Below are 25,052 nucleotides of genomic sequence, written 5' to 3'. Positions count from 1 at the left end.
TATTCAATTACATAATGGTAAACTTGATCGCATAATTCTTTTAATTAATTTTTAAATTTTCTTCTTGTGAATAAAAATTTAAAATTTAAATTTCTATTTATAAAAAGAAATTTTAAAAAATGATTAACGAAAATATATGGTCAATCAAACTGAACAAGTAAATTGAGATGGAGAAAGTATTCAAAGTATAATTACATAAAGAAAATTGAATAAACAAATAATTATTAAAATTTTCAAAAAATTATGTTCCTAAAACACATATCTACAGTAGAATCTCCATAAATAAATATTCGATAAAAGGATAATCTCTTTAAACGAATAAATTTATATGATTCTTGTATCATAAAAATAATATATTTTTTAAATATAACAAATAAATAATCTCAATAAATGATATAAAAATTATCGACTCCTCGATGTGTTCATTTCCGGAGATTTTAGTGTAAGTTAATTAAACGGCCTGTCTATGGTCTCAAAGGGCAGTTGAAGTCCTACATCCCTAAGAACAAATTTCGATGTACATAAAAAAACTTAAAAAATTGAAAAGATATTAACGTGGATTAACACATGTAAGATCAATAGTCACGAGAAGATAACATAAGAAAATAATGGAATGTTAAATATAAAGATTTTCCTAAAATATGTACATCATATATATTCTCTCAGTTCCTTAATTTTGATCGTGTTAAATTGATTAAAATTTGACCGAAATTTATTAATATATTATAATTAAATATAATAAAAATAATTTTATTTCTCAAAAATATATTTAATCAATTTTAATGTATAATTTTTATTTTTTTAAATAATATAATAATTATATTTATTTTCAGTCAAAAATTGTTGTATTTTAATTCGAAATTATGACAGTTAAAAACTTACAAGGTAGCTCTGTTATAGAAATCGACCGATTTTTCAAAAAATTCGCATAAATCGGTCAAAAATCGGTCAAAAATATTGATCCGATTTGACCGATTCCCGATAAATCGCCGATAAATCATCCGATTTTTTAAAAATCGTCCGATAAATCGTAAATCAGTATCTCAACCGAATAATTCCGATTTCCGAAATATGTAACACTGCAGGGTAGTCTTATATAAGATGCCAACTGATGCCAATTAAATTCCATAACAATTTAAAACGTCACATTAACTAGAACCGGGATCCACAATTACCAAGGTTGAGAAAGAAAACTACAAAAGGCTCCGCATTAAGTTCCTAACCGAGAAAGAAAGATGATAAGTTCCTGGAGAAAAATCATGACGGACTGATCTTTCTGACAAGGACATGTGCACCATACTGAGGCTGCACCATAACCAACATCATCGGAGCATGAACATAAGATGGTGAAACTATAAATGAAAACTGCTTAATTATCGTGGCTAGGATAATTTTAGCTTCAGCCATTGCCAAATTTCGGCCAATACAAATTCTGCCGCCTAACCCAAATGGAAAATAAGCACCCAAATGCATGGGAGGTTCAACATACCTTGCTGGATTAAACTCGTTGGCGTCTGGTCCCCATATCTCTGTGTCATGATGGACAACAGTTTATGAAATTTACAGTTCTGTTTTAGCTGGGATGTTCAATTTTCCTACTTTAATATTCTTCATAGTCTTCCTCGTGATAATTTTATCAGGGGCATAAAGTCTAAGTGTTTCTTTGATTATCATATCAACCTGTCAACAACAAATGGGATGTTAGAGTTTATATCATGAAAATATGAAAAAAACTAGGTGTGGGAAAGCTGGTAACAAGATTCATTCACCATATATATAGATATAATCAAGATATTCTTGTAAACCTGTTTACTTGTATAATATACTATCAAATATATATGTATAAGTCTGTGTTTATGAAACTGATAAACAAAGTGCACAAAGTTTGTCTAAGAATTGGTTCTCATGTATTTACTTTGAAACAATACATCAGCTTTTGATAAAGGCTAAGAGCAGCCTAAAAACAAGGAATTATCAAACTACTTTCATAACAGGACTCTCCCACAATCCCTTTATTTATAAGATCCTATAAATTAGCAAGGACTCGTATGACTCAGTCATTTCAAAACAAGGAAATAAATATTACATGTTTTATTAACCAAAATAAACAAATAGTAAGTTTGAGATTAAAGTCCAACATTCTCCCCCTTAATCTCAAACTCCAGTACTCAGGTCTGCAACTCCCAGCAACTTCCCCATTGCCTCGAACTTGGCCACTGGTAGTGCCTTGGTAATAATATCAGCACGTTGCCCTCCACTGTTGATATATTTGACAGTAATTTCTCCTCTCTACACGCACTCTCTTATAAAATTATAATGAATGCCGATGTGTTTACTTCGACCATGAAACACCGGATTCTTAGCAAGATCTATAGCTAACTTATTTTCAATGTATAGTGTCATAGGACCAACACTCTTAGCTGTGTTTGGCTTAGCAAATTTCGCAACCAAATGCCTTGGCATGTAGCTGCAGTAGCAGCCATGAACTCCGCCTCACAAGACGACAATGCAACAACTTTCTCTTTCTGACAAACCCAAGTTATCAGACTTTTATTCAGATAGAAGATCATACCCCCTGTGCTCTTCCTATCATCTAAGTGGCCAACCAAATCGCTATCAGTAAATGCAGTTAAAATATTGTTGCCACTTGTTTTTGTGTACACCAGACCGTAACTAAGGGTTCCCTGAACATACCTTAATATCCTCTTGACTGCATTTGAGTGTAAAACTGTAGGTCTTTCCATGAATCTGCTAACTACACCAACTACAAACGCCACGTCGGGCCTTGTGTGCACCAAATAGCGAATCCCCCCAACAATACTCTTGTAATCAGTAGCATTAACAACATCACCTTGTTTATCTTTGTGCAATTTTTCCTTGGGAGCCATGGGAAATTTCATGGGATTGCATCCACTCATACCTGAATTCACCAGCAGCTTCTTAGCATACCCAGTTTGCTTAAGTTTAATATAACCATTTCCCTGTGCCACTTCAATTCCCAAATAGTAACTCAGCTTTCCGAGATTGCTCATCTCGAACTTATAGTTCATTTGCTCCTAAAACTCTTCTATGACTGACAGTTCCGTTCCTGTAATCAGAAGGTCATCCACGTAGACTACCACTATTATTGCTTTACCTCCATCCCTCCTTGTGTATACTGTGTGTTAGTAGGGACACCTGGTGAAACCCATACTTTCGAGACACTTACTCAGCTTGGTATGCCACGCACGAGGGGCCTTCCTTAGGCCATACAACGCTTTGTACAGTCTGTAAATGTAGTCCTCCATTCCTTTCACTTCGAATCCCTCCAATTTTTGACACATACACTTATTCCTCAATTTCTCCTTTCAAAATACGATTTTTACATCTAGATGATGCACTTCCCAATTATTTTTTGCTGCTAAGGCCAACAACAATCTAACTATTTCCAATCGAGTTATAGGCACAAATATTTCGTCGAAGTCAGTTCCCTGTTCTTGTTTATATCCCTTAGCTACAAGCCTCTCTTTATACTTCACGATCTTCCCCTCAGTATCCTTCTTTATCTTGTATATCCATTTGAGCCCTATCACTTTGTGATCCACTGGTGGTTTTACCAGTTTCCACGCCCCATTCTTTTCAATCGAGTCTATTTCACCATTCATTGCTTGCTTCCAGTCACGGCTTTTTACAGCTTGTGAGAACGAGGTGGGTTCCTCAACTCCCATGTACAAGAGCTCCTCATCTAACTCAACTTCTTCTGTTTAGTTATAAATTTCATTCAAAGACCAAAATATTTTGAGTTCGCTGCTGTCATCATAATTATCAGGGTTCAGTCATGGTGAGGAATGTTGTAAGCATGGAGTTTCTACTCGACCTTCACCTGCATTACTCATGTGCTCATTCTCTGGACTGTTTGATGTAACTTCTGCATCCTCACCAATGTCAACCACTATGAACGTTTCACCATTATTCAACCCATCTTCTTCTCTCGATTTCCAAGGCCAAGGTGTGTTCTCCTCAAAAGATACATCCCTGCTGACTTAAACTCGCTTGGTCACACGGTCATATAGTCGATAAGCTTTGGTGCCCAGTTCTTTGCCCAAATTAACCACTGGTTTGCTACGATCATCCAATTTTCTGGTTTGTATATTAGGTATCTTCATATGACTCAAACACCCAAAGACTCGTATCTGATTCATCTGTGGTTTCTTCTTGGTCCAGGCTGTGTACGACATCATACTTGTCAAAGCACGCGTTGGCAGTCTATTCAAAACATAAACAGAGTATCGTACTACCTCCCCCCAAAACGTTGAAGGTAGCTGCATTTGTTTTAGATAGCTTCTCGCCATTTCAACCACCGTTCTGTTCCTTCGTTCAACAACCCCCATTTTGTTGGGGTGTGTACGGAGCAGTAGAATGACGTTCAATGCCAGCCTCATCACAATAAATCTTGAATTCTTTAAAGGTGAACTCCCCACCTCTATCAGTTCTCAAAGTCTTCACCTTCTCGCCTGATTCGTTCTCAACAGCAGCTCGGAATTTCTTGAAAGCACTCAGTGCTTCATCTTCGCTATTTAGTAGGTACACCCACATGACAAGGCTGTAGTCATCTACTAGCAACAAAAAATACTTGTTCTCAGCTGTAGTTCTGGTGATATGGGGCCGTAGATATCACAGTGTACTAACTCGAAGATCTTTGTAGTAGAATACTGAGTTTGTGAAGGGAATGGTTTTCGAGCTTGCTTTGACATCAAACACCCAACACAACTTTCTTTCGGTTGAACCACCTTTGGCATACCACGTACCATTAGTTTTGAGGACATCAAATGCATGGCCTGATAGTTCACGTGCCCTAGTCGAGCATGCCAGAGTTTTGATTCTTCTTCTACTTTCGACATCAAACACATAGAGTTACTGGATTCAATGATCAACTTGTACAATCTATTTGACGATCGTTTCACTTTTATAAGTAAGTCAACATTTGTATCATAAACCCACAAGTGTTCTCCTTTGATCACAATTTTGTTTCCCTCTTCGAACATTTGGCCAAGACTGAGAATATTATTACACAAGCTAGGGATGTAATATACCTCATGAATGGTGCGTTCATCTCCATTCTTATATTTGAAGGTTATAGATCCCCTTCCTTCAATCTTGACTTTAGAGCCATCTCCAAACTTGACGACTCCTATGATTCATTCATTGAGCTCCGTAAATTTTGACTTACATCCGGTCATATGATTGTTAGCGCCATTGTCAAGGTACCACACATTGGATTCAGTTTTTTCCCTCCGTTGCAAGGAAATGTTGAAGGCACCACTTTACTCTCATTTACCAGCATCAAGCCACTAGCTTTCTCATCCAACTTTACTAGCAACAGGGCCGGTTCATCATCATCTATTTGCGAGATGTTCACCTCTTGTCTTTGTTCTTTGATACATCTGGGTTTTCTGTACTCTGGTGCATAGTGTCTGAATGCATTGCAATTGAAACATCTCACCCTGGACATGTCGCTCCCCCGGTTTCTCTGATTTTGAGGTGCCTCCACATTGTTTCTATTTGAACGATTCATCCATTCTTCTCGAGTGTACAACAACTTCTTCTCATGTCCTTCTTTCTTTTCCCACTCTTCTACTGTGAGCATCAACTGGCCTCCACTTGACTCTAAGTTTCCCTGTACTCTCTCTTTGTTGAAAAAAAAACTTGGAGAAAAAAGACTCCTACATTTTGCAGAGAACTTGTACTGCTATTTTTCTTGTTTATTTGTTTTCTTTTCCTCTCCTAAAACTCAAGCTAAACTAGCCATTATATAGGCTTTACAAACATATTAAAACTAACTATTACTAAAACTAACCACTACTAATTAATGGGTAAATTACATGTCCATAATTTACTCCATAACTCCACTACCCCACTACTAAACAATTCTAAAATAATATTTTTCTCTAATAATTAATCATTGCTAAATATCTAATAATTAAATAAACAAATAATTAATAACTAAATTTAAGATTATTCCAACATTCACCCCCATAATCTTAAATTTACGAAGCACTTTCTCTTCGACTGTGATGCACTTCTCACCACCATCAATTTTGATGCACTATCTCATCAAAAACACTTTGGAGCACTTTCTCTCCAAAAACACTTTGGAGCACTTTCTCTCCACAACTCTAAAGGAGTGGTTCTCCCTCGATCAATTATGCCATCCTTTCTTCATCATTCTGAAATCTACAATTCTTTGCCAGATGCCCATATTTTTTGCATTTGTAGCATTGTGGCTTTCATTTGTACCAGCAGTCTTTCCTTCATGTCCCATCTTATGACAATGGTTGCATTGAACTTTGTTACATGTACCTTTTGAGGATGAAACTTTAGCTAATAGCAGTCCCTCATTTTTTCCTCCAATTTCTTCCTCCCTCGTTGATCTCCTTTGGATAATGGAATAGAGACGGAGAAATTGTTTGATGCCATGGAAAATATTAAGGATAATATATATATATGTATATATATGTATATGTGTATTTTTAGAAGAGTTTTATAAGCCCTGGATCATATGGCTCTGATGCCAATGTTGGAAATAAAACTTCAGACAAAAAGACACCTACATTTTTTTTGCAGAGAACTTGTACTGCTATTTTTCTTGTTTATTTGTTTTCTTTTCCTCTCCTAAAACTCAAGCTAAACTAGCCATTATATAGGCTTTACAAACATATTAAAACTAACTATTACTAAAACTAACCACTACTAATTAATGGGTAAATTACATGTCCATAATTTACTCCATAACTCCACTACCCCACTACTAAACAATTCTAAAATAATATTTTTCTCTAATAATTAATCATTGCTAAATATCTAATAATTAAATAAACAAATAATTAATAACTAAATTTAAGATTATTCCAACACTCTTCATACGCCTTGAGAGAGCCAATGGCCTCTTCCATGGTCATGCTTTCCAAGTCCCCAAATTGTTCTAGAGTCGAAGTGATTGGGAGAAATTTCTTTGGCACTGCTCGCGGTGATTTCTTGACAACATATGACTCCTTGATATCTTCCCCCAATACTCGTATGTTTGTTACCAATCCATTCAAATTCATGGAGAAGTCATCCAGTTAATCACTATCCTTCATGTTGAGTGACTGAAATTCAGACTTCAGTGTCTGAATCCTTGCCTTCTTCACTTTGTCAGCCCCTTGGCATAGGGCTTTTATGGCTTCCCAGGCCTCCTTGGCCGTCTTCTTCTCTGCAAGGGCAAGTAACATCTCCTCAGGCACACCCTAGTAGATCATGGCCAGTGCGATCTTATCCTTCTTCTCCACAACTGGTACTTTGGGATCATTGGGTTCGATCGCTTCCCACACCTCGTGAGCCTGCATGAACACTTTCGTTTTCATGGCCCATACTGTATAGTTACTCCTGGCCAGCATAAGATAACTCAGTCCAAATGCTCCTCCCTTACCCTTGTTATTCTCCTTCGTCGTCTTCATAGCTCTGATACCAAATTCTTGTAAATCTGTTTACTTATATAATATACTATCAAATATATATGTATAAGTCTGTGTTTATGAAACTGATAAACAAAGTGTACAAAGTTTGTCTGAGAATTGGTTCTCCTGTATTTACTTCGAAACAATACATCAGCTTTTGATAAAGGCTAATAGCAGCCTAACTAAAAACAAGGAATTATCAAACTACTTTCCTAACAGGACTATCCCACAATCCCTTTATTTATACCATCCTATAAATTAGCAGGGACTGATATGACTCAGTCATTTTAAAACAAGGAAATAAACATTACATGTTTTATTAACCAAAATAAACAAATAGTAAGTTTGAGATTAAAGTCCAACATATATATCAAGAGCCATAGGCAGAATTGATAAAGAATTTACTTACTGTTTTTAACTCTGGCAAGTTTTCTGCTGTCAGATACTCACTTCCATTGCATACTTGAAGAACCTCTTCACGGGCCCTGTCTTGCCATTCTTGATTTTGTGCGAGAAGAAGGACTGCCCATGTCAAAGTATTTGCTGTTGCTTCCCACCCGAAGAAAAATGTCTTACACTCGTCAATTACTTCTTCAATATCCAGCTCCCCTCTAAGTTTATTCTTGTTACTACTAGACATTAATACACTCAAGAAACCCTTTGAATCTTCGCTTGCAGTTCTACATGTGTCGATTAGCATCCTCATTGATTCTCTGGTTTCCTTCGCCAATTTCCATCTCAGTTTGTTAAATTTAGTAGGCAAAAACCTAAATGTAAAATTATATTGGAATAGCCAGACAATTTAAAAATGAGCTTAATATTTATGTACATAAATTTAAAGAAAATGTTAATTACAAAAGATGTTAAATAGTTGGATAAAGGTTGCTTTTTTAGATCACCTGAATCCAGGAATGTAAACATTCTGCAAGGCCTTGTAGCTAAGGAACTTCTGTTTTTGTTGCAATTCAAAGATGCGCATCCCCTTTTCGAAATTACTCCCGAGAGCTCTTCTTGATGAAACTTCACCAGCTAAGTTATAGAATTCTTTGTGAACATCCATCTCAAATTCGTCCATTTCTCCTATTAGTTCTCCCCACTTATCCAGCATCTTTGTCACACTAGCTATCATCTCTGGCACCCAGGCCTGTAAAACATAAATTACAGCTATTACAAATTTAAAATGATAAAACAAGTGCACAACATGGAGAGATCTAAAGGTTTCATATAGAGCAGAGGGACACCGTGCACAGCATGTTACAGTGTAGCATATTATTAGATACAATGTTAATTATGCATTAATAAAAATATCATATGCTAGAAATGCACAAAAGAGTTAAACGACAAATAATGAAAACCGAGAGTAACAGTCGCGACAAACCTTCACTTTTTCCAGGTTGAATGCTGGGGTCGCTATCTTTCGGTGAGCAGCCCATTTGTGACCCATCAACCCAGGAAGTCCGTCCCCAATGAGCGGCTTAGCCAAAGGATTGAAACTATCCCTATCAATGTTTTCTATTGTTCCTAGCAACACCTCTTTGATCATATCTGGATCTACCAAAACCAGCCTTGGAGTCACCCCGAAGCAACACAAAAAATTCTTCCCATACTTTGCTGACCACTGATAATAATCGGGCAGTACACGGTGCACGATATCATGTTTAAAAGGAATTGATTTTGACAAGGCTTCGTCTGTCATTCGTATCATTTCTGCTGTGTTTCCAAAATATGAACCACAGTTTGGGCCCTTTATTCCTTGTTTTCTGAAAATTTGTTGAATTATGCATGGAACCAATATTACTGAGTACATAAATTTTAAGCTTACAAGAGCTGCCAAGATTATAACAAAGAAAAAGCCATGGGTATAGATGTCGTAGTAAGAGAAATGGGAGATATGTGCTTGAAGAAACTAGTGCTAATATATATACCAAGCATGGTCACCTTGTATTCTCTCTGGATATTGAAAAAGGTTCGATATTGAGAAAATTTATTATCCAATTTAAATATAACAAATTTATTAAAATCTAGATAACAATATTTTTTTTGACAGGCTAGATAACAATATTATATGCACCTTAGATTAAATTTTTATAGCTTTGTCAAAAAAAAATTGAGATCAGGATTTTTTGATATCTGATATTATATTCAATCTGAACTAATATATATATATATATATATATCCAATTTGGATACATAAAATTTAACAGAATCTTGTGGATAACAAAATTTATATATCCATTAAATCTTTATCCATTTAACAAAATCATATATTCAAACTTGAATATTGTATTCAATTCGGATATAAAAAGTACTCTCTCCCATATTTTTAACTAAATTGACTTTTATTTAATATAAAATGCATTGACGGTATAGTTGCTTTGATCTTTTTCGAAATTTTCCTTTTGTCAAAAAAAAATTTAGCTCAAGATTTTTTGATTTCAAACTTAAATGTATTCAGTTTGATATATATACAAAGTATGTTATAATATTGTAGATGGATTTTAAGAACTTTTTTCAATTTTGAATATATGCATTATAGACTTGGATTCTGAAAGGTCACTAGAATATTGAAAAGACTAAATTACCCTGTTTTTAATATATATATAAAAGATGTGGTTCGTGAGAATCGAACTGAGGTTATTTCATTCAACAATATAACCTCTTACCAATACACCATATTCTCATATATGCTTTTTATGAGTCCTAAATGAATATTTTATTTAACTTTAAAGATACTTACTTGAATTACGTAAAAAAATGATAGTTAGTTAAATATTTTTACAGTTAATTTTAAAGAATTGGATTCCAGATATAAAATTAGGCATAGTACATAAATAGATTATTATCTTAATTATTAATCATTTTTTAGTTTGAAAATATATATCATATATTTTTAACATATTTTTTATTATAAAAAGTAATTAAAATGTACATATATAATTTTTCTTAAAACAGATATAAAATTAGGCATAGTACATAAATAGATTATTATCTTATTGATTAATCATTTTTTAGTTTGAAAATATATCTCATATATTTTTAACATATTTTTATTATAAAAAGTAATTAAAATGTACATATATATAATTTTTTAAAAAAAATTGAAAATAGGATCGCTTATATACAAACAATTTATATTGATATTACATATTTAGATAAGCTCGAATTATAATGAGTCAATGCATTTTAGAACTTGGCCCATTGTTCAAAAAATACTCGAAATTTGACTACATGACCCGGCCGAAAAACATCGTCACATTCTACGTTTAGTAAATTAAAATTACAAGCTCGGCGAGAATATCTTACCAATAATGTGAAATTTTTTAATATCTTGTATTAATATAAATTAATGTGTTTGAGGTCTTTATAGGATCAAGACAATTGATTATTTTTATTAAAATTACTAACTTCACTGGTAACATATTATTATTTTTGGGATTTGTCCCGATTTTAAGAATATTTGAAATTTGAAATTAGATCTCACGAGACTTCTTAAAACTACAATGATATACTAAATCGATTTATTTTTCATTTTTTACTTTAAAAAACTAGCTTTAAAAAATGAATTCTTTTAGATCAGTAATATTCATTGATCAAGATAATATTGTACAAGTATTTTGAATTATTTTAATATTTTGAATTATTCAAATAAAAGTTATATCTATACGATATTGTAGCATTTGAAACAATGCATTTTATATTATTTGAGGAAAAAAACATATATTGTTCAGTAATTTGAAGGAATTAACCAGTTCAACTGATATTTATAAAACTTTATCGAACTGAAAATTTTTAATTTTAGGAGAATAGTATAAAATGTTATCAAATTATTATATGAAAAAATATTAGAGTCGTAATGAAAAAAACTTAAAAACAGTTTAAATAACGATATAATTACTATTTTTCTTTCAAATTCTTGAAAAAAATCATGAATATCAATAATAAGTCTTAAAAATATATAATTCATTTTTATGTTACAACCATGATTGATACCCAGCTGCGTAAAAAATAGATATGGATTGTTTGTCAGTGATAATGTGAATATCATATATAAATAATAGCAATTTATTTATTACATAATTTTAATTTTTGAATAATTATAAATGCATGTTAGTTAAGTAATCAATTATCTCACTAGATTTTAATAATGATTATACATGTACATAAATCAGATATTTAGCATATAAATAATTGAAACCATCATAATTTACTAAGAGATATGACATACAATAATTTACATGCTAACACAAACATATACATATAACTTAAACTTACTTTCTTAACAGTAGTGTAAATAAAAAACTAATATTTTCTCATACATACATGATACATACATACGTTGAATTTCAAAAACTAATATTTTTCATTAAAATCAACTTTAATATTAATAATAATGTAAATTTTACATTATTGTATATTATGATTGCAAGGCATTCTGACTTCAGTTATGCATTTTTTATCTTTTTAAATTGAGTATGTCAATTGTAAGTTAGTAGTGAACGCAGTAATAATATAGAGCAGTACATAGAATTTATTTAAATAAAATTCAAGATTTTGGTCAACTCTGTATTCAACATGTATGTTAATTTTTAGCTTTTTATTTGTAAACATACTAACGGCATTCTACAGATTAAATTTAATCGTTTCGTTTTAAACGTACACTTACTACCCTATTTATATTCATTCATTAAATATAAAATAACGGGTAAGAAAAATATAATATAATAATAGTTGATGGGATATTCACTCCTAAAAGTGAGGAAACATTCGAAACTTTTAATGTTATAGAGGGGGACATGAAGCTTGTTGGAGAGAAAATTTATCTCCATTTCTTCAAAATTTGACTCAAGAGGATATTGTTGGAATTGCTCTAAAAACATTATAATTGTGTGGTGTATAAAAAAACTCTAGAAAATGACCCTTGCCTCGCACGGGTTATTATGCTAGTTCGATTATAATGCTTCAACATATCTTATTTGTCTATCGAAAATTTGGAATTTAATTTTTTCCATAAGCAGTTATTGTTTCTAAGAATGCATAACAATTTTAATTACCGGTACGTTATAGAAGTAGTTCTATTTTGGATGGCCAAATGTTGATTGTTGTGAATATGTTGTGTACTTGATGATCACTTAAACAAAATATCTAAGTAGATTTTACTTAGTGAAATAATGTAGCACTCGACGGATAAGAATTATAGTCCCGACGGATAACTCATTATAGTCCCGACGGATGATTAACTTATTATCCATCGAGTGAGTAGCTTATGTAATAATAAGTTTGTAGCACAATGATGTATGCACCTTTGTATAGAATCTGTAGTAGCATATAAGTCATGTTGACTTTATCTAGATATGCAGAATAGGTTGATTAATTGTACATAAGTAATGTCTTGTAATTCTGTATAAGTGAAATGAAGTCAAGTGCCAAAATAGCTACCGACGGATGATTAACAAAGCCTTCGACGGATGATCAAATGACTATCAACGGATGTTTAATATAGCAGTCGACGGATGATCAATTGAGTCATCGATGGATGATCTGAAAGTCGACGGATGATCATATCAAGAATTCAAACATCAGTTGAACAGTGAAAGCTGACACACAGCCGTCGAGTTGTATACAAACACATTGTGGAAGCCCATTAACTGGGTAATAGAGGACGAAAAATAGCAAAGATTAAGACTGTTAGATTTTATATTTGTTCAGTCTTTTTGACTTTGTAATCTTGGTATTATATAAACCAAGAGAGTAGAAACTAGAAAAACAACTGAGATAACTAAGAGAAACACAAAAACAGAGAAATCTTTGTAAGCAGAATCTTGAGCATTTCCTGTAAACTCAGTAGTTCATTTATAAGCAGCTGTGGGCATTTCTGCACACAGAGTCCTCTCGATATATTATATATATCTCTGGTGGAATTGTTTAAATCCACCAGAAAGTTTTTAAAGACTCTTGTTTTTAATTACTTATGTTTTGATTCATTTAAGTTTACATTCCGCATTGTGCTAATCAAAACAAATATATCTATAATCGAGTTGAACATTTTTTTTCAAGAAAAAGTTTCAAGAATTCCATTCAACCCCTCTTCTGTAATTCTTGCTATATTGTTAAGGGACTAACAATTGGTATCAGAGCAAGCTCTTAATCTACAAAGAGTTTAAAGATCAAAACAATTCAGCAAGATGAACAAGAAAGATTTGGAGTCAAGATTCCTTTTCTTGATAAAGATAATTACCATCATTGGAAGGTAAAGATACATCTTCACATGCTCTCTCAAGATGAGGCCTATGTGGACTGCATCAGAAAAGAGGCCCTCATGTTCCAATGAGAGCTGCAACAGGAAATGAGCCATCTGTTCCAAAGCCAAGGCATGAATGGTCTGATCCTGACATTGAATAAGTCAGGAAAGATAAAAAGGCCATGAACATTCTGTTCAATGGTGTTGATGCAGACATGTTTGATAACATCATCAACTGCAAGACTGCCAAGGAAGTTTGGGACACAATACAGATAATCTGTGATGGTACTGAGAAAGTAAGAGAAAATAAAATGCAGCTCCTGATTCAGCAATATGAGCATTTTCATAATGAAGAAAGTGAGCCACTCACTGACATTTTTAGTAGATTCCAAAAACTACTAAATGTTCTTAAGTTGCATGGAAGAGTCTGTCAGACTAAAGACTCCAATCTGAAATTTCTCAGATCTCTTCCAAAGGAATGGAAACCAATGACAGTCTCATTGAGAAACTCACAAGATTATAAGGAGTTTACTTGAGAAAGACTGTATGGTATTCTGAAAACCTATGAGCTTGAGATAGAGCAGGATGAAAGAATGGAGAGAGGAAAGAAGAAAGGAGGATCCATTGTACTAGTTGCTGATCTGGAAAAGGAGAAAGAAGTGAAGATGGAAGCTGTGGAATCAACTTCAAAGGTCTGTGAAAGCAAGGGCAAGGGGCTAGCTGCAGAAAGTGAAGATTCATTGAGCCAAGATGACATGGAGGACATTGATGAGCACCTAGCATTCCTTTCAAGAAGATTTTCCAAGCTCAAGTTCAAAAAGAACTTTGGAGCAGCCAAGCCAAATAGAAACATGGTGAATAAATCAAAATTCAAATGTTTCAAATGTGGCTTGGCAGGGCATTTTGCAAATGAGTGTAGAAAGTCAGATTCCAGTAAGAAAAGATTTGAGTCTGTAGATTACAAGCAAAAATACTTTGATCTACTAAAACAAAAGGAAAGGGCTTTTATTACACAAGAGAATGACTGGGCAGCTGATGGTTTGGATGAAGATGAAGATGTCAGCTATGTCAATCTAGCCCTAATGGCCAAGTCTGATGAAACAGAGACAAGTTCCTCAAGCAATCAGGTAATCACTACAAACCTTGCACATTTATCTAAAGATGAGTGTAATGATGCCATAAATGACATGTCTACAGAATTGTATCATATGCGTGTTACACTTAAGTCCCTCACTAAAGAAAATGCTAAAATCAAAGAAAACAACTTATTTTTAAGTGAGAGGAATAATGTGCTTGAGTCTCAGTTTGTTGAGTTTGAGAAACTAAAAATTGAGTGTAGAATTGCTAAGGAGGAATTAACTGAGTCCTTGAAAAAGGAAGAAATTTTAAAGAAGCAGCTTGATCGTGAACAGGAGGTGATTAAAGCATGGAAAACATCCAGAGATGTTCATGCTCAAATCACCAAGGTTCAAGGAATTGAGTCTTTTTGTGATGAAGTCTGGAAAAAGAATAAGGAGAAACTAGAACCTACTTTGGTAGATGGGTTGCTGACAAATGTAGACTCGACGGATGATGAGGACTATCCGTCGGATAACAAAAAGTGTTATCCGTCGAATGATAAAAATTCTCATCCGTCGGCTGTAAGCAAACCCATTAGCAAAGCCAAATTAACCAAGCTAAATGATAAGTATGGGTCTGTTTCCAAGAACTTTGTTTCAGGAGAGTCAAGTCAAGCTAAGAAAGGGAAAAAGGCTAATGTTGGTCACATGACTGTCAAACAGTTAAGTGACAGACTTGAGAAAATAGAGGTAAAAACAGAGACTAAAAAGAAAAACAATAGGAATGGTAAAGTAGGGATTAACAAACACAATAACTACAAACCTGATAAATATGCTCCTAGAAAGATATGTGTCAAGTGTGGTAGTGTAAATCATTTTTCTGTTAATTGCAAATCTGCCATGCCTACTCCCATGTCTGTTCAGTCTCAATTTCCTAACATGAATGCCATGCCTCCCATGCCTGTTAATGCTATGCCTACACATAATATGAATGCACAGTTTGCTAATATGCCATTTGCACCTAATCCATATTATGCTGCATACAATATGCCTCAAATGCCATTTAGCATGCCTTACTAGAATGACATGTTTGCACCAAGCATGCCATTTCCTATTAGCCATAACATGCATGATAATTCTGTTGCATCTAGTGGTTTCAAAGGCCCAGCCCAAATGACTAAGGAAGAATCTGAAATTCCTAAGTCAAATGAGTTAAGACCTAAGAAACAGAAGAAGAAAGCTAACAAGGCAGGACCCAAGGAAACTTGGGTACCAAAATCAACTTGATTTGATTTTGATGTGTGCAGGGAAACAGAAGGAATCTTTGGTACTTGGATAGTGGTTGTTCAAGACACATGACTGGTGATTCTACCCTGCTCACAGAGTTTAAGGAAAGAGCTGGCCCAAGTATTACTTTTGGAGATGACAGCAAAGGATATACTGTGGGATATGGCTTGATTTCAAAGGACAATGTCATCATTGAAGAGGTTGCCTTAGTGAATGGTCTCAAACACAATCTGTTGAGTATCAGCCAGCTTTGTGACAAAGGCAACTCAGTAACCTTCAACAAAGAAGCCTGTGTTGTGACTAATAATCAAAACAACAAAGTGGTTCTCACTGGTGTGAGAAGAGGAAATGTGTATCTAGCTGACTTCAACTCAACTAAAGCAGAATCTGTAACTTATCTTCTCAGCAAAGCAAGTCAAGATGAAAGTTGGCTATGGCACAAGAAGCTATCCCATTTAAACTTTAAGACCATGAATGAGCTGGTAAGGAAAGAGTTAGTTAGAGGCATTCCTCTAGTGGAGTTTATAAAGGATGGACTGTATGATGCCTGCCAAAAAGGGAAGCAGATCAAAGCATCATTCAGGAAGAAACTTGATTCAGCAATTGAAGAGCCTCTGCAACTGCTTCACATGGATTTGTTTAGACCAGTCAATGTATTGTCAATTTCAAAGAAAAGATTTTGCCTAGTAATTGTAGATAATTTCTCAAAGTTCTCTTGGACATATTTCCTAAAGTCTAAAGATGAGGCTAGTGAAATCATCATCAATCACATAAGGCAAGTTAACAATCATCCTGATTTCAAAGTTAGAAGAATCAGGAGTGACAATGGAACTGAGTTCAAGAACTATATCATGAGAGCATTTTGTGAGGAAAATGGGATCTTGCATGAGTTTTCAGCAGTAAGGACTCCACAACAGAATGGAGTAGTGGAAAGAAAGAATAGATCTCTTATTGAAGCTGCAAGGATAATGCTTGAAGAATCAAAATTACCAACATATTTCTGGGCTGAAGCTGTAAACACTGAATGCTACACTCAGAACATCTCTCTGATTAATCAAGCAAGATGCATGACACCTTATCAATTGTTCAAGAACAAGAAGCCAACTCTAAATTTTCTTCATGTCTTTGGCTGTAAATGCTATATTCTGAGAAATCAAACTGATCAAAATGGGAAGTTTAATGCCAAAGCAGATGAAGGAATTTTTGTTGGATATGCTGTTGGTAAAGCATATAGAGTCTACAATCTAAGAACCAACATTGTTGTGGAATCTATCCATGTTGTGTTTGATGATAAAAAGATTGAAGGACTGAAAGATGGAGATTACCATGAAAGCCTCAAATTCGACAATGTTGAGATGGTCAGTGATGAATGTGATGATGGGAGTGATCAAGAAATAGTGTCTAAGGATAATGCAGACAAATCTACCACCAATGAAGCACATAACTCAACATCCGTCGAGTTACATAATGCTTCATCCATCGGAAGGCAATCTGTGTTATCCGTCGGAAGACAACCTGCCTCATCCGTCGGTACTCAAAATTCACCATCCGTCGGGTTATCTAAAGGAGCAGGAAGTCAAGGCAGATCACCCATAGAAAGTACCCCTTTCTCAAATCAAAGATCCACAAACTCAGGGGGAGTTTCTAGCAATCAAAACTCAATCACACATCAAGACAACATTGAGGTCTCTTCATCTAGAGCTAATCTACCTCAACCAAGGAAATGGACAAAAGATCACCCCTTTGAACTGATTATTGGTGATGTTTCTTCTAGAGTTCAAACCAGGAGAGCAACTCAAGAAGAATGTCTATACAGCAGCTTTCTGTCAAAGGAAGAACCAAAGAAGGTAGAAGAAGCCTTGTTAGATCCTGATTGGATTTTAGCTATGCAGGAGGAGCTAAACCAATTTGAAAGGAATAAAGTTTGGAAGCTGGTACCCAAGCCTAAAGGAAAGAATCCAATAGACACCAAATGGGTATTCAGAAACAAGATGGATGAAAATGGCATAGTAGTAAGGAACAAAGCCAGATTGGTTGCTAAGGGATATTGCCAGCAAGAGGGAATAGATTTTGATGAAACATTTGCTCCTGTTGCAAGACTTGAAGCCATCAGAATTTTCTTAGCCTATGCAGCCCATGCCAATTTCAAGGTCTATCAAATGGATGTCAAAAGTGCCTTTCTGAATGGAGATTTGGAGGAAGAAGTGTATGTTAGTCAACCTCCTGGCTTTGAAGATCCAAATTTTCCAGAGTATGTCTATTATCTACTGAAAGCACTTTATGGACTGAAGCAAGCACCTAGAGCCTGGTATGACACTTTATCAAAGTTCCTTTTGGAAAATCACTTCACAAGAGGTACTGTAGATAAAACTTTATTTTTCAGAAATGTTAATGGCCCTAGCATACTTCTTCAAATTTATGTAGATAATATTATTTTTGGCTCTACAGATGAGAAACTTTGTAAAAAGTTTGCCAAACTGATGCAAAGTAAGTATGAAATGAGTATGATGGGAGAACTAACTTACTTTCTTGGTTTACAAGTTAAGCAAGTTAGTGATGGAATATTCATTAGTCAAACTAAATATATTTTTGATCTTTTAAAGAAGTTTGATCTAATGGATTGCACATCTGCAAAAACTCCCATGGCCACTGCAACTAAGCTTGAACTAAACACTATTGAAAAGTCTGTGGATATTTCAAGCTATAGAGGCATGGTTGGCTCACTTCTGTACTTAACAGCTAGTGGGCCAGATATAATGTTTGCTACATGTTTATATGCTAGATTTCAGGCTGATCCTAGAGAGTCTCACTTAATAGCTATTAAGAGAATTTTCAGATATCTCAAGGGAACACCAAAATTTGGCATTTTGTATCCTAGAGATTCTGGTTTTGATCTAACTGGTTATTCAGATGCAGATTATGCAGGTTGCAGAATTGATAGAAAGAGCACAACAGGAACCTGTCAATTTTTAGGAGACAAGCTTGTGTCCTGGTTCAGTAAAAAGCAAAATTCAGTTTCTACTTCTACAGCTGAAGCTGAATATATTGCTGCTGGCAGTTGCTGTGCACAGATTTTATGGATGAAAAATCAATTGCTAGACTATGGTTTGCAAGTTGAAAGGATTCCTATTTTCTGTGACAACACAAGTGCAATTGCCATCACTGAAAATCTAGTGCAACATTCAAGGACAAAGCACATAGACATCAAGTACCATTTCATAAGGGAATATGTAATGAATTGTACTGTAGAGTTACATTTTGTTCCAAGTGAGAAGCAACTTGCAAATATTTTTACCAAGCCACTGGATGAATCCACCTTTTCTAGGTTGGTAAGTGAGTTAGGTATGCTTAATTACTCTTGAATTTATCTGAGTTATTTTGCAAGTTGAAAAGTAGCCAGAAATTTAACTGATTTTTTTTTGTCTTGGATGAAATTTTGGCTAAGTCAAATTTTCATCTCGACGGATGACCATTATCCATCGAGTTAAGTCATCCGTCGATATATAATGTGCAAATAAAAATCAATTATTTTTCTGGAATCTTTTAAAACTCGACGGATAACAGTTTATCCTCATCCGTCGAAGTGTCTGAATCTTAACCGTTAATTCCCTGAACATTATCCATCGAGTATACTTACAGTTTGTAAGCATTACACGACGGATAATGGGTAGGAATTTTTACAGTTTATTTTGAAACGGCTAATTTTAGGCAATTTCTATTGGGTAATTTACTTTTCTATATTATTTTCATCCGTTGTTTTTGAGTAAAGTATAAAAGCTTATTTCATTCTAATCATTTTCTTTTATCATTCTCAAATTTAACTGCGTTTATTTCATTCTCTCTCAAGCAAAAATCCTCTTTCTCTTCAAGCTTTCCTTCTCTAACAATGTCACCTGTAGTAAAGATTATGTCTCAGACTGGGTTCATTTACGAGAAGAATAACTTCACGGCTTTGGTCAACAAGGGTATTCAGCAATCAGAAGACTATCACAAGATGATGGACTTCGTGAAGAACTGCAAGTTAAGTTTTGCCATGCTTGAATCACCCACAATCTTTTGTGAAGTTGTAGAAGAGATGTGGACTTCAGCAATTTACAACTCTACTGACAAAACCATCACTCTGACCATCAAAGGTAATGAATTCTGTATCAATATTGATGTGATAAAAGCATGTTTCAAGATTCCTGATGATAATGTAACTTCACCACACACTGACACTGATTTGATCAATATGCCTAATTCCATGCATTATGCACTTCCTACTACTAAGCTAAGTGATATTAGGAGATTAGGTCTTATGAAGGAATGGAGTTTTATGTGTGATGTTGTAACTAAAGTTTTCTCTGGAAAAATCAGTAATTTTGATTCTGTGAACATTTCCATGCTTAACATGCTATACATGCTAGTTACAGACAAATTTTACAATTTCAGTGACCTTGTCATATATGAGTTAGGTTTTAAGCTAGGTGAGTTAGCCAAAAGGGGAAAGAACATATATTATGCTAGATTTTTTATGCTATTGGCTAACCATCTTTGTCAAGAAATTGCACTTGAGAACCCAAACAACAAATTAGCTTGTTGGGTTCAAGAGAGAAGAATCATTGCAGATTTGAACAGAGCCAACCACCATAGGGATGTGCCAATGTTCTATTTCCCTGTAATGCTGACACCTCAGGTAAGTGAGGTAAGTTCATCCATACCCTCAACTATTCCAATCTCCTCTATTTCTTTGAGTACAGGCATAGCTATGGCAACTGTGACAATGACCAAACAGTTGCCTACCAAAGCTGCCAAAACAACTGTCATTTCCAAATCTAAATCAAAGAAAACCCCCTCTGGTATCTCTCAAAAGGTACCAGTTGAAAAATCTACCAAAGCCAAAGAGGGGAGTGTGAAGGAGGGTCAGATATGTGAGGGAAGGGGTGAAATCAAAGAAACCCCAAGGATAAGGTTAGAGAGATGAGTGAACCCCAGCCTAGCCACACTGCAGTTTCCCAACAAACTGCAGTGCTTAAAAAGGACAAAAGCTCACTTCTAGCTGCATCCTCCCAAAAGGATGTGGCTATTGAATAAAGCTCTCATCCAAGAGCACCGGCCAAGAGGGTTAGGGACACAAGCTCACCCCAAACTTACACTTGAAAGAAGAAATCCAAAACATCTGGGGATGCACAGGGCACACACACAGTGCAAACTGGTGCTAAAGACACAGTCCCTGCACCTTCTCAAATTCAGATTGATGTGGCTCCAATAAATGTGGAGTCACAGCCAAAATCTCTTATAATAGAAGCCATTGAAACACCATACTCACCAACTAACTCACTGGAAGTGGATATGATAAACACTTCAATTCCTGATTCCCCTTCTTTAACTCTGTTAGGGAAGCCAAAATCTAGTGCAAGTGAGCATCATCTTTTAGATGATTTGTTGGCTCACTTGCCAATTCTTTCAGATACTATTGTGACATCTGTGCCTCAAATAACTTCAATCAACACAGAGTCAACAATAGTTTCTCTTTCCACCTCATTCATTTCTACTCTCTCGATGGATATTGCTCATCCCCCGAGTAGTGATTGTATCCTAACGGATAAGCTTAACAACATTTATCCATCGGATAGCTTTACCACTCACCCGATGGATATCACTTATCCGTCGAGTGTCTCTGCACAACTTCAAACTTCAATTATTTCAAGTGCAGAAGATTTAGTGGTAATACAGTCACTCTTAGAACTGAGAGCGGAGAGTGCATTGAGTGAGAGGCTGGGTTGCTCCCAGGCAAAAGGAGAGGAAAAGAGTGAATCTCAGCAATCCATTTCTTCAGGATTGGCAAAAGTGAGTGAGAGGAGTCCCGCCTTAGTAGGTGAAGGTGAGGGTGTGAGGGTGGGGAGCCAGGGTGAGACCCTGATACAACAAAAGAGAGAATATGAGAGAAAGGCAGGTACATGAGAAATAAGGATGGATCCAGCCATTGCTAGTGAGTCAATGATTGTGGATGATGCTGAAAAGGAAAGACAATTTCAGCAACATTACAAAGCTGAAATTGATAACATTTCCTTGGATGCTGACACTTTTACTCATCCTGTGTCAGCCTATCAATTATTGGCTGCTCAGGACAATGTGGAGGCAGAGCAGACTTTGAATTTAATGCACACCACAGAATCTCTTCAAAGAGATAAAGCTGTTGTCAATAGGATTCCTTCTCAAGCTGGAGAGCCATCTGAAGAATTTGGAGTAAATTCTAATGATGATGACTCTAGTTCTTTGGATGGAAGCATGAACTTAGGGGGAGCTGAAGGCCCAAGTTCTGTTTTAAGTTTACCTGAATGGGCATGGGCAAAGGAATCTACACCAGGACAATTTGAGGTGTCTTTGGTCAAACAAGTAATGGCTATTCAACAGGCCCTTCAGGAAACTTCAGATGCTGGTACCAAGGCTGTTCTTCAAACTCACCTAGACTCCTTACATCTAATGAAGATTCAGCACTTAAGACAAAATCTCAGTGTGGATGAATTGAAAAGAGATATAGCTGACTTGAAGACCTATAACTCTGAGAAGCTGGATTCAGTAATGCCATATGGTACAATGCAAGATCTACTACTAAGATTGAGGAGAGAATCAGACTCTGAAAAGAAGCTAGCTAAGCTGGAAAACAGAGTTCAAGTTATTGAAGATTCAGTGGCTATTCTTCTTCAAAATCAACAGACTCAGACAAATCTTCTCATGCAACTGGCTAAAGCATAAGGCCTAACTCCTCAACTTGATGTTAACAAAAAGGGGGAGAGAGAATCAAGTAAAGGGGAGAAAGGACCAACAGAGGGGGAGAAACTTCAAGTGCAAATCAGCAGAGTAATTGTACCTTCAATTACTATCTCCAAGCCACCAGTTGCAGATGGTATAGATCTAATTGAAACAGCAGCAGAAAATTTGAAAGTTGCTGAAAAAGGAAAGTTGAGTTTAATCAACTGGGAAAAGATTGATGAGGAAATTCAGAAAAAGTTTGAACTAGTCAAGGAGCCAGTTAAGTCAGCCATCCATCACTCTCATGTCAAGCCAATCAGTATGAATGAGATGAGCATGAACTATCTGGAGAAAGGACAATCTTCTTGCATCAAATCACAAAAGGCTGAAACAATTCTTAAACCAAGGGCAAATTATCCAAAGTCATATTTGAAGAATCCCTTGGACACTGTGTATGAGACACCCAAGCCTGATGAAAAGAAGCTTCTATCAAGATCCATTGTCTTCTATAAAGATCCAGCTGATTCAGCCTCAAAAAGGAGAATTGCTAAGATATTTAGATATGGAAAGGAAATTTGTGTGGTAGCTGGACATCCACAATTTGCTCAAGCAAAGAAAGAAGAGAAAGCAAGATTAAAGAAGGAAAAGAGGTAAGCTGCTCTAGATGCAAAGAAATCTAAACAAAAGAAAGAGTAGATTGTGATATTGGCCAAGCTACAGGCTGTAAACTCTTCTCAACAAATTCCCTCTCAACCATCTGAAGCTGCTGAATCAAAGAAGAAGATTGAAGAATAGAAGAAATCCCCAAGAAAGAAAGAATTGGCTAGAAGAACAAAAAGGAAACTGGATGTTGTTGACAAGGAATTGGAAGATCAATTTCCTAAGGAATCCACTCAAGCTAAAACTCAAGCATTAAAGCCCTCTGTGGTATTTAAGGGTGTTGGACCCCTACAGGAACATACATGGAGAGCCTATTGTGCCAAAGGATGAGCCAATAGAGTGGGATAAATTACCAATTCCTGACTTCAACTTGCCAATTCTTACTAAGCCAAAAAGGACAAAATCAAGGGCAGTCAAGAAAGTGAAGCTGTCACCTCTCAAATCCAAGTTAGTAGTTAAAGCTCAACCCAAGGTCAACAGGGGAGACTACTTGTACTTGTGTGACATCAAAGAATTCTCAGATCTAAACCTTTATCTGAAGGAACTGGATGAAGTAAGGGCAATTGATGCATACAGAAACCTACCTGAAAGGTTGGTGTTCAAGTACAAAGGAGGAAGGGAGATTCAGTGGCCTCTTCACAGGATACTTCAAGAAAGCCAAGCTGTGTTGATCAAAGTCTATTCATCCTTCAAGAAACACTTTGGGTTCAATGTAACTGCAAGAAGACTAGTATTGAAGAAGATTGAAGAGCTGAGGAGTATTAGAGCTAAAGATGCACTCCCAAGGACTCTAATCATCCCATACACAGGGAGAAGAGTGCATCTAAGGCCCTACTGGCTGATGGAATTCATGGATGACAAGGGTGTGATAAGATTCTTCAGACTAGAAGACCAATTGAGTATCTCTAGCAATGAGACTCTCTTGGAGATGCAAGAAATGCTAGATCTCTCAGAATCTGATGAACTAGAATTCCACAGGCAGCTCCAGAATCAAATTGAAGAAAACAACAGGAAGCTTGGAAGAAGATCCAGACCTTCAAGAAACTAGAAAAACCTGCTCAGGCTAGAGGAGCATCTTGAACTGACTGTGAGCTAAACCTTGTACATTTTGTTTAATTGAAGCACTTTCAGTTTTATCTACTTATCTTTAAAGATATATGTTTAGGATGTTTTGTTATCATCAAGTATCTCTTAATTTATGGCTAAAATTCCAGTAGACATAAATTGGGGGAGATTGTTGTGAATATGTTGTGTACTTGATGATCACTTAAACAAAACATCTAAGTAGATTTTACTTAGTGAAATAATGTAGCACTCGACGGATAAGATTTATAGTCCCGGCGGATAACTCATTATAGTCCCGACGGATGATTAACTTATTATCCATCGAGTGAGTAGCTTATGTAATAATAAGTTTGTAGCACAGTGATGTATGCACCTTTGTATAGAATTTGTAGTAGCATATAAGTCATGTTGACTTTATCTAGATATGCAGAATAGGTTGATTAATTGTACATAAGTAATGACTTGTAATTCTGTATAAGTGAAATGAAGTCAAGTTCCAAAATAGCTACCGACGGATGATTAACAAAGCCTTCG

General features: G+C 35.4%; 1 protein-coding gene across 1 annotated transcript; it reads right to left on the bottom strand.

Moving 5' to 3' along the window:
* Window positions 1-1,109: 1,109 nt before the first annotated feature.
* Window positions 1,110-8,929, bottom strand: LOC141712790 (cytochrome P450 734A1-like). The gene is made up of 4 exons (XM_074515861.1): window positions 8,854-8,929; window positions 8,375-8,619; window positions 7,885-8,242; window positions 1,110-1,680 (listed from the first exon to the last, which is right to left on the bottom strand). The coding sequence occupies exons 1-4, from the start codon at window positions 8,917-8,919 to the stop codon at window positions 1,561-1,563; spliced, it is 789 nt and encodes a 262-aa protein (XP_074371962.1). The 5' UTR covers window positions 8,920-8,929; the 3' UTR covers window positions 1,110-1,560.
* Window positions 8,930-25,052: the final 16,123 nt, after the last annotated feature.

The sequence above is a fragment of the Apium graveolens genome, chromosome 3 (genome assembly GCF_009905375.1).
Source record: "Apium graveolens cultivar Ventura chromosome 3, ASM990537v1, whole genome shotgun sequence".
Lineage (NCBI taxonomy): Eukaryota > Viridiplantae > Streptophyta > Magnoliopsida > Apiales > Apiaceae > Apium > Apium graveolens.
The sequence above is the reverse complement of the archived record's forward strand: the minus strand, read 5'-3'. Positions and strand labels throughout refer to the sequence as shown.

Coding starts and splice junctions, on each gene's coding strand:
- LOC141712790 (XM_074515861.1), bottom strand. CDS start 8,919: ATGGGTCACAAATGGGCTGCTCACCGAAAGATAGCGACCCCAGCATTC. Junction 8,620..8,853: donor TCAACCTGGAAAAAGTGAAG/GTTTGTCGCGAC, acceptor TATGTTTTACAG/GCCTGGGTGCCAGAGATGAT. Junction 1,681..7,884: donor ACTTGCCAGAGTTAAAAACA/GTAAGTAAATTC, acceptor TGTTGTTGACAG/GTTGATATGATAATCAAAGA.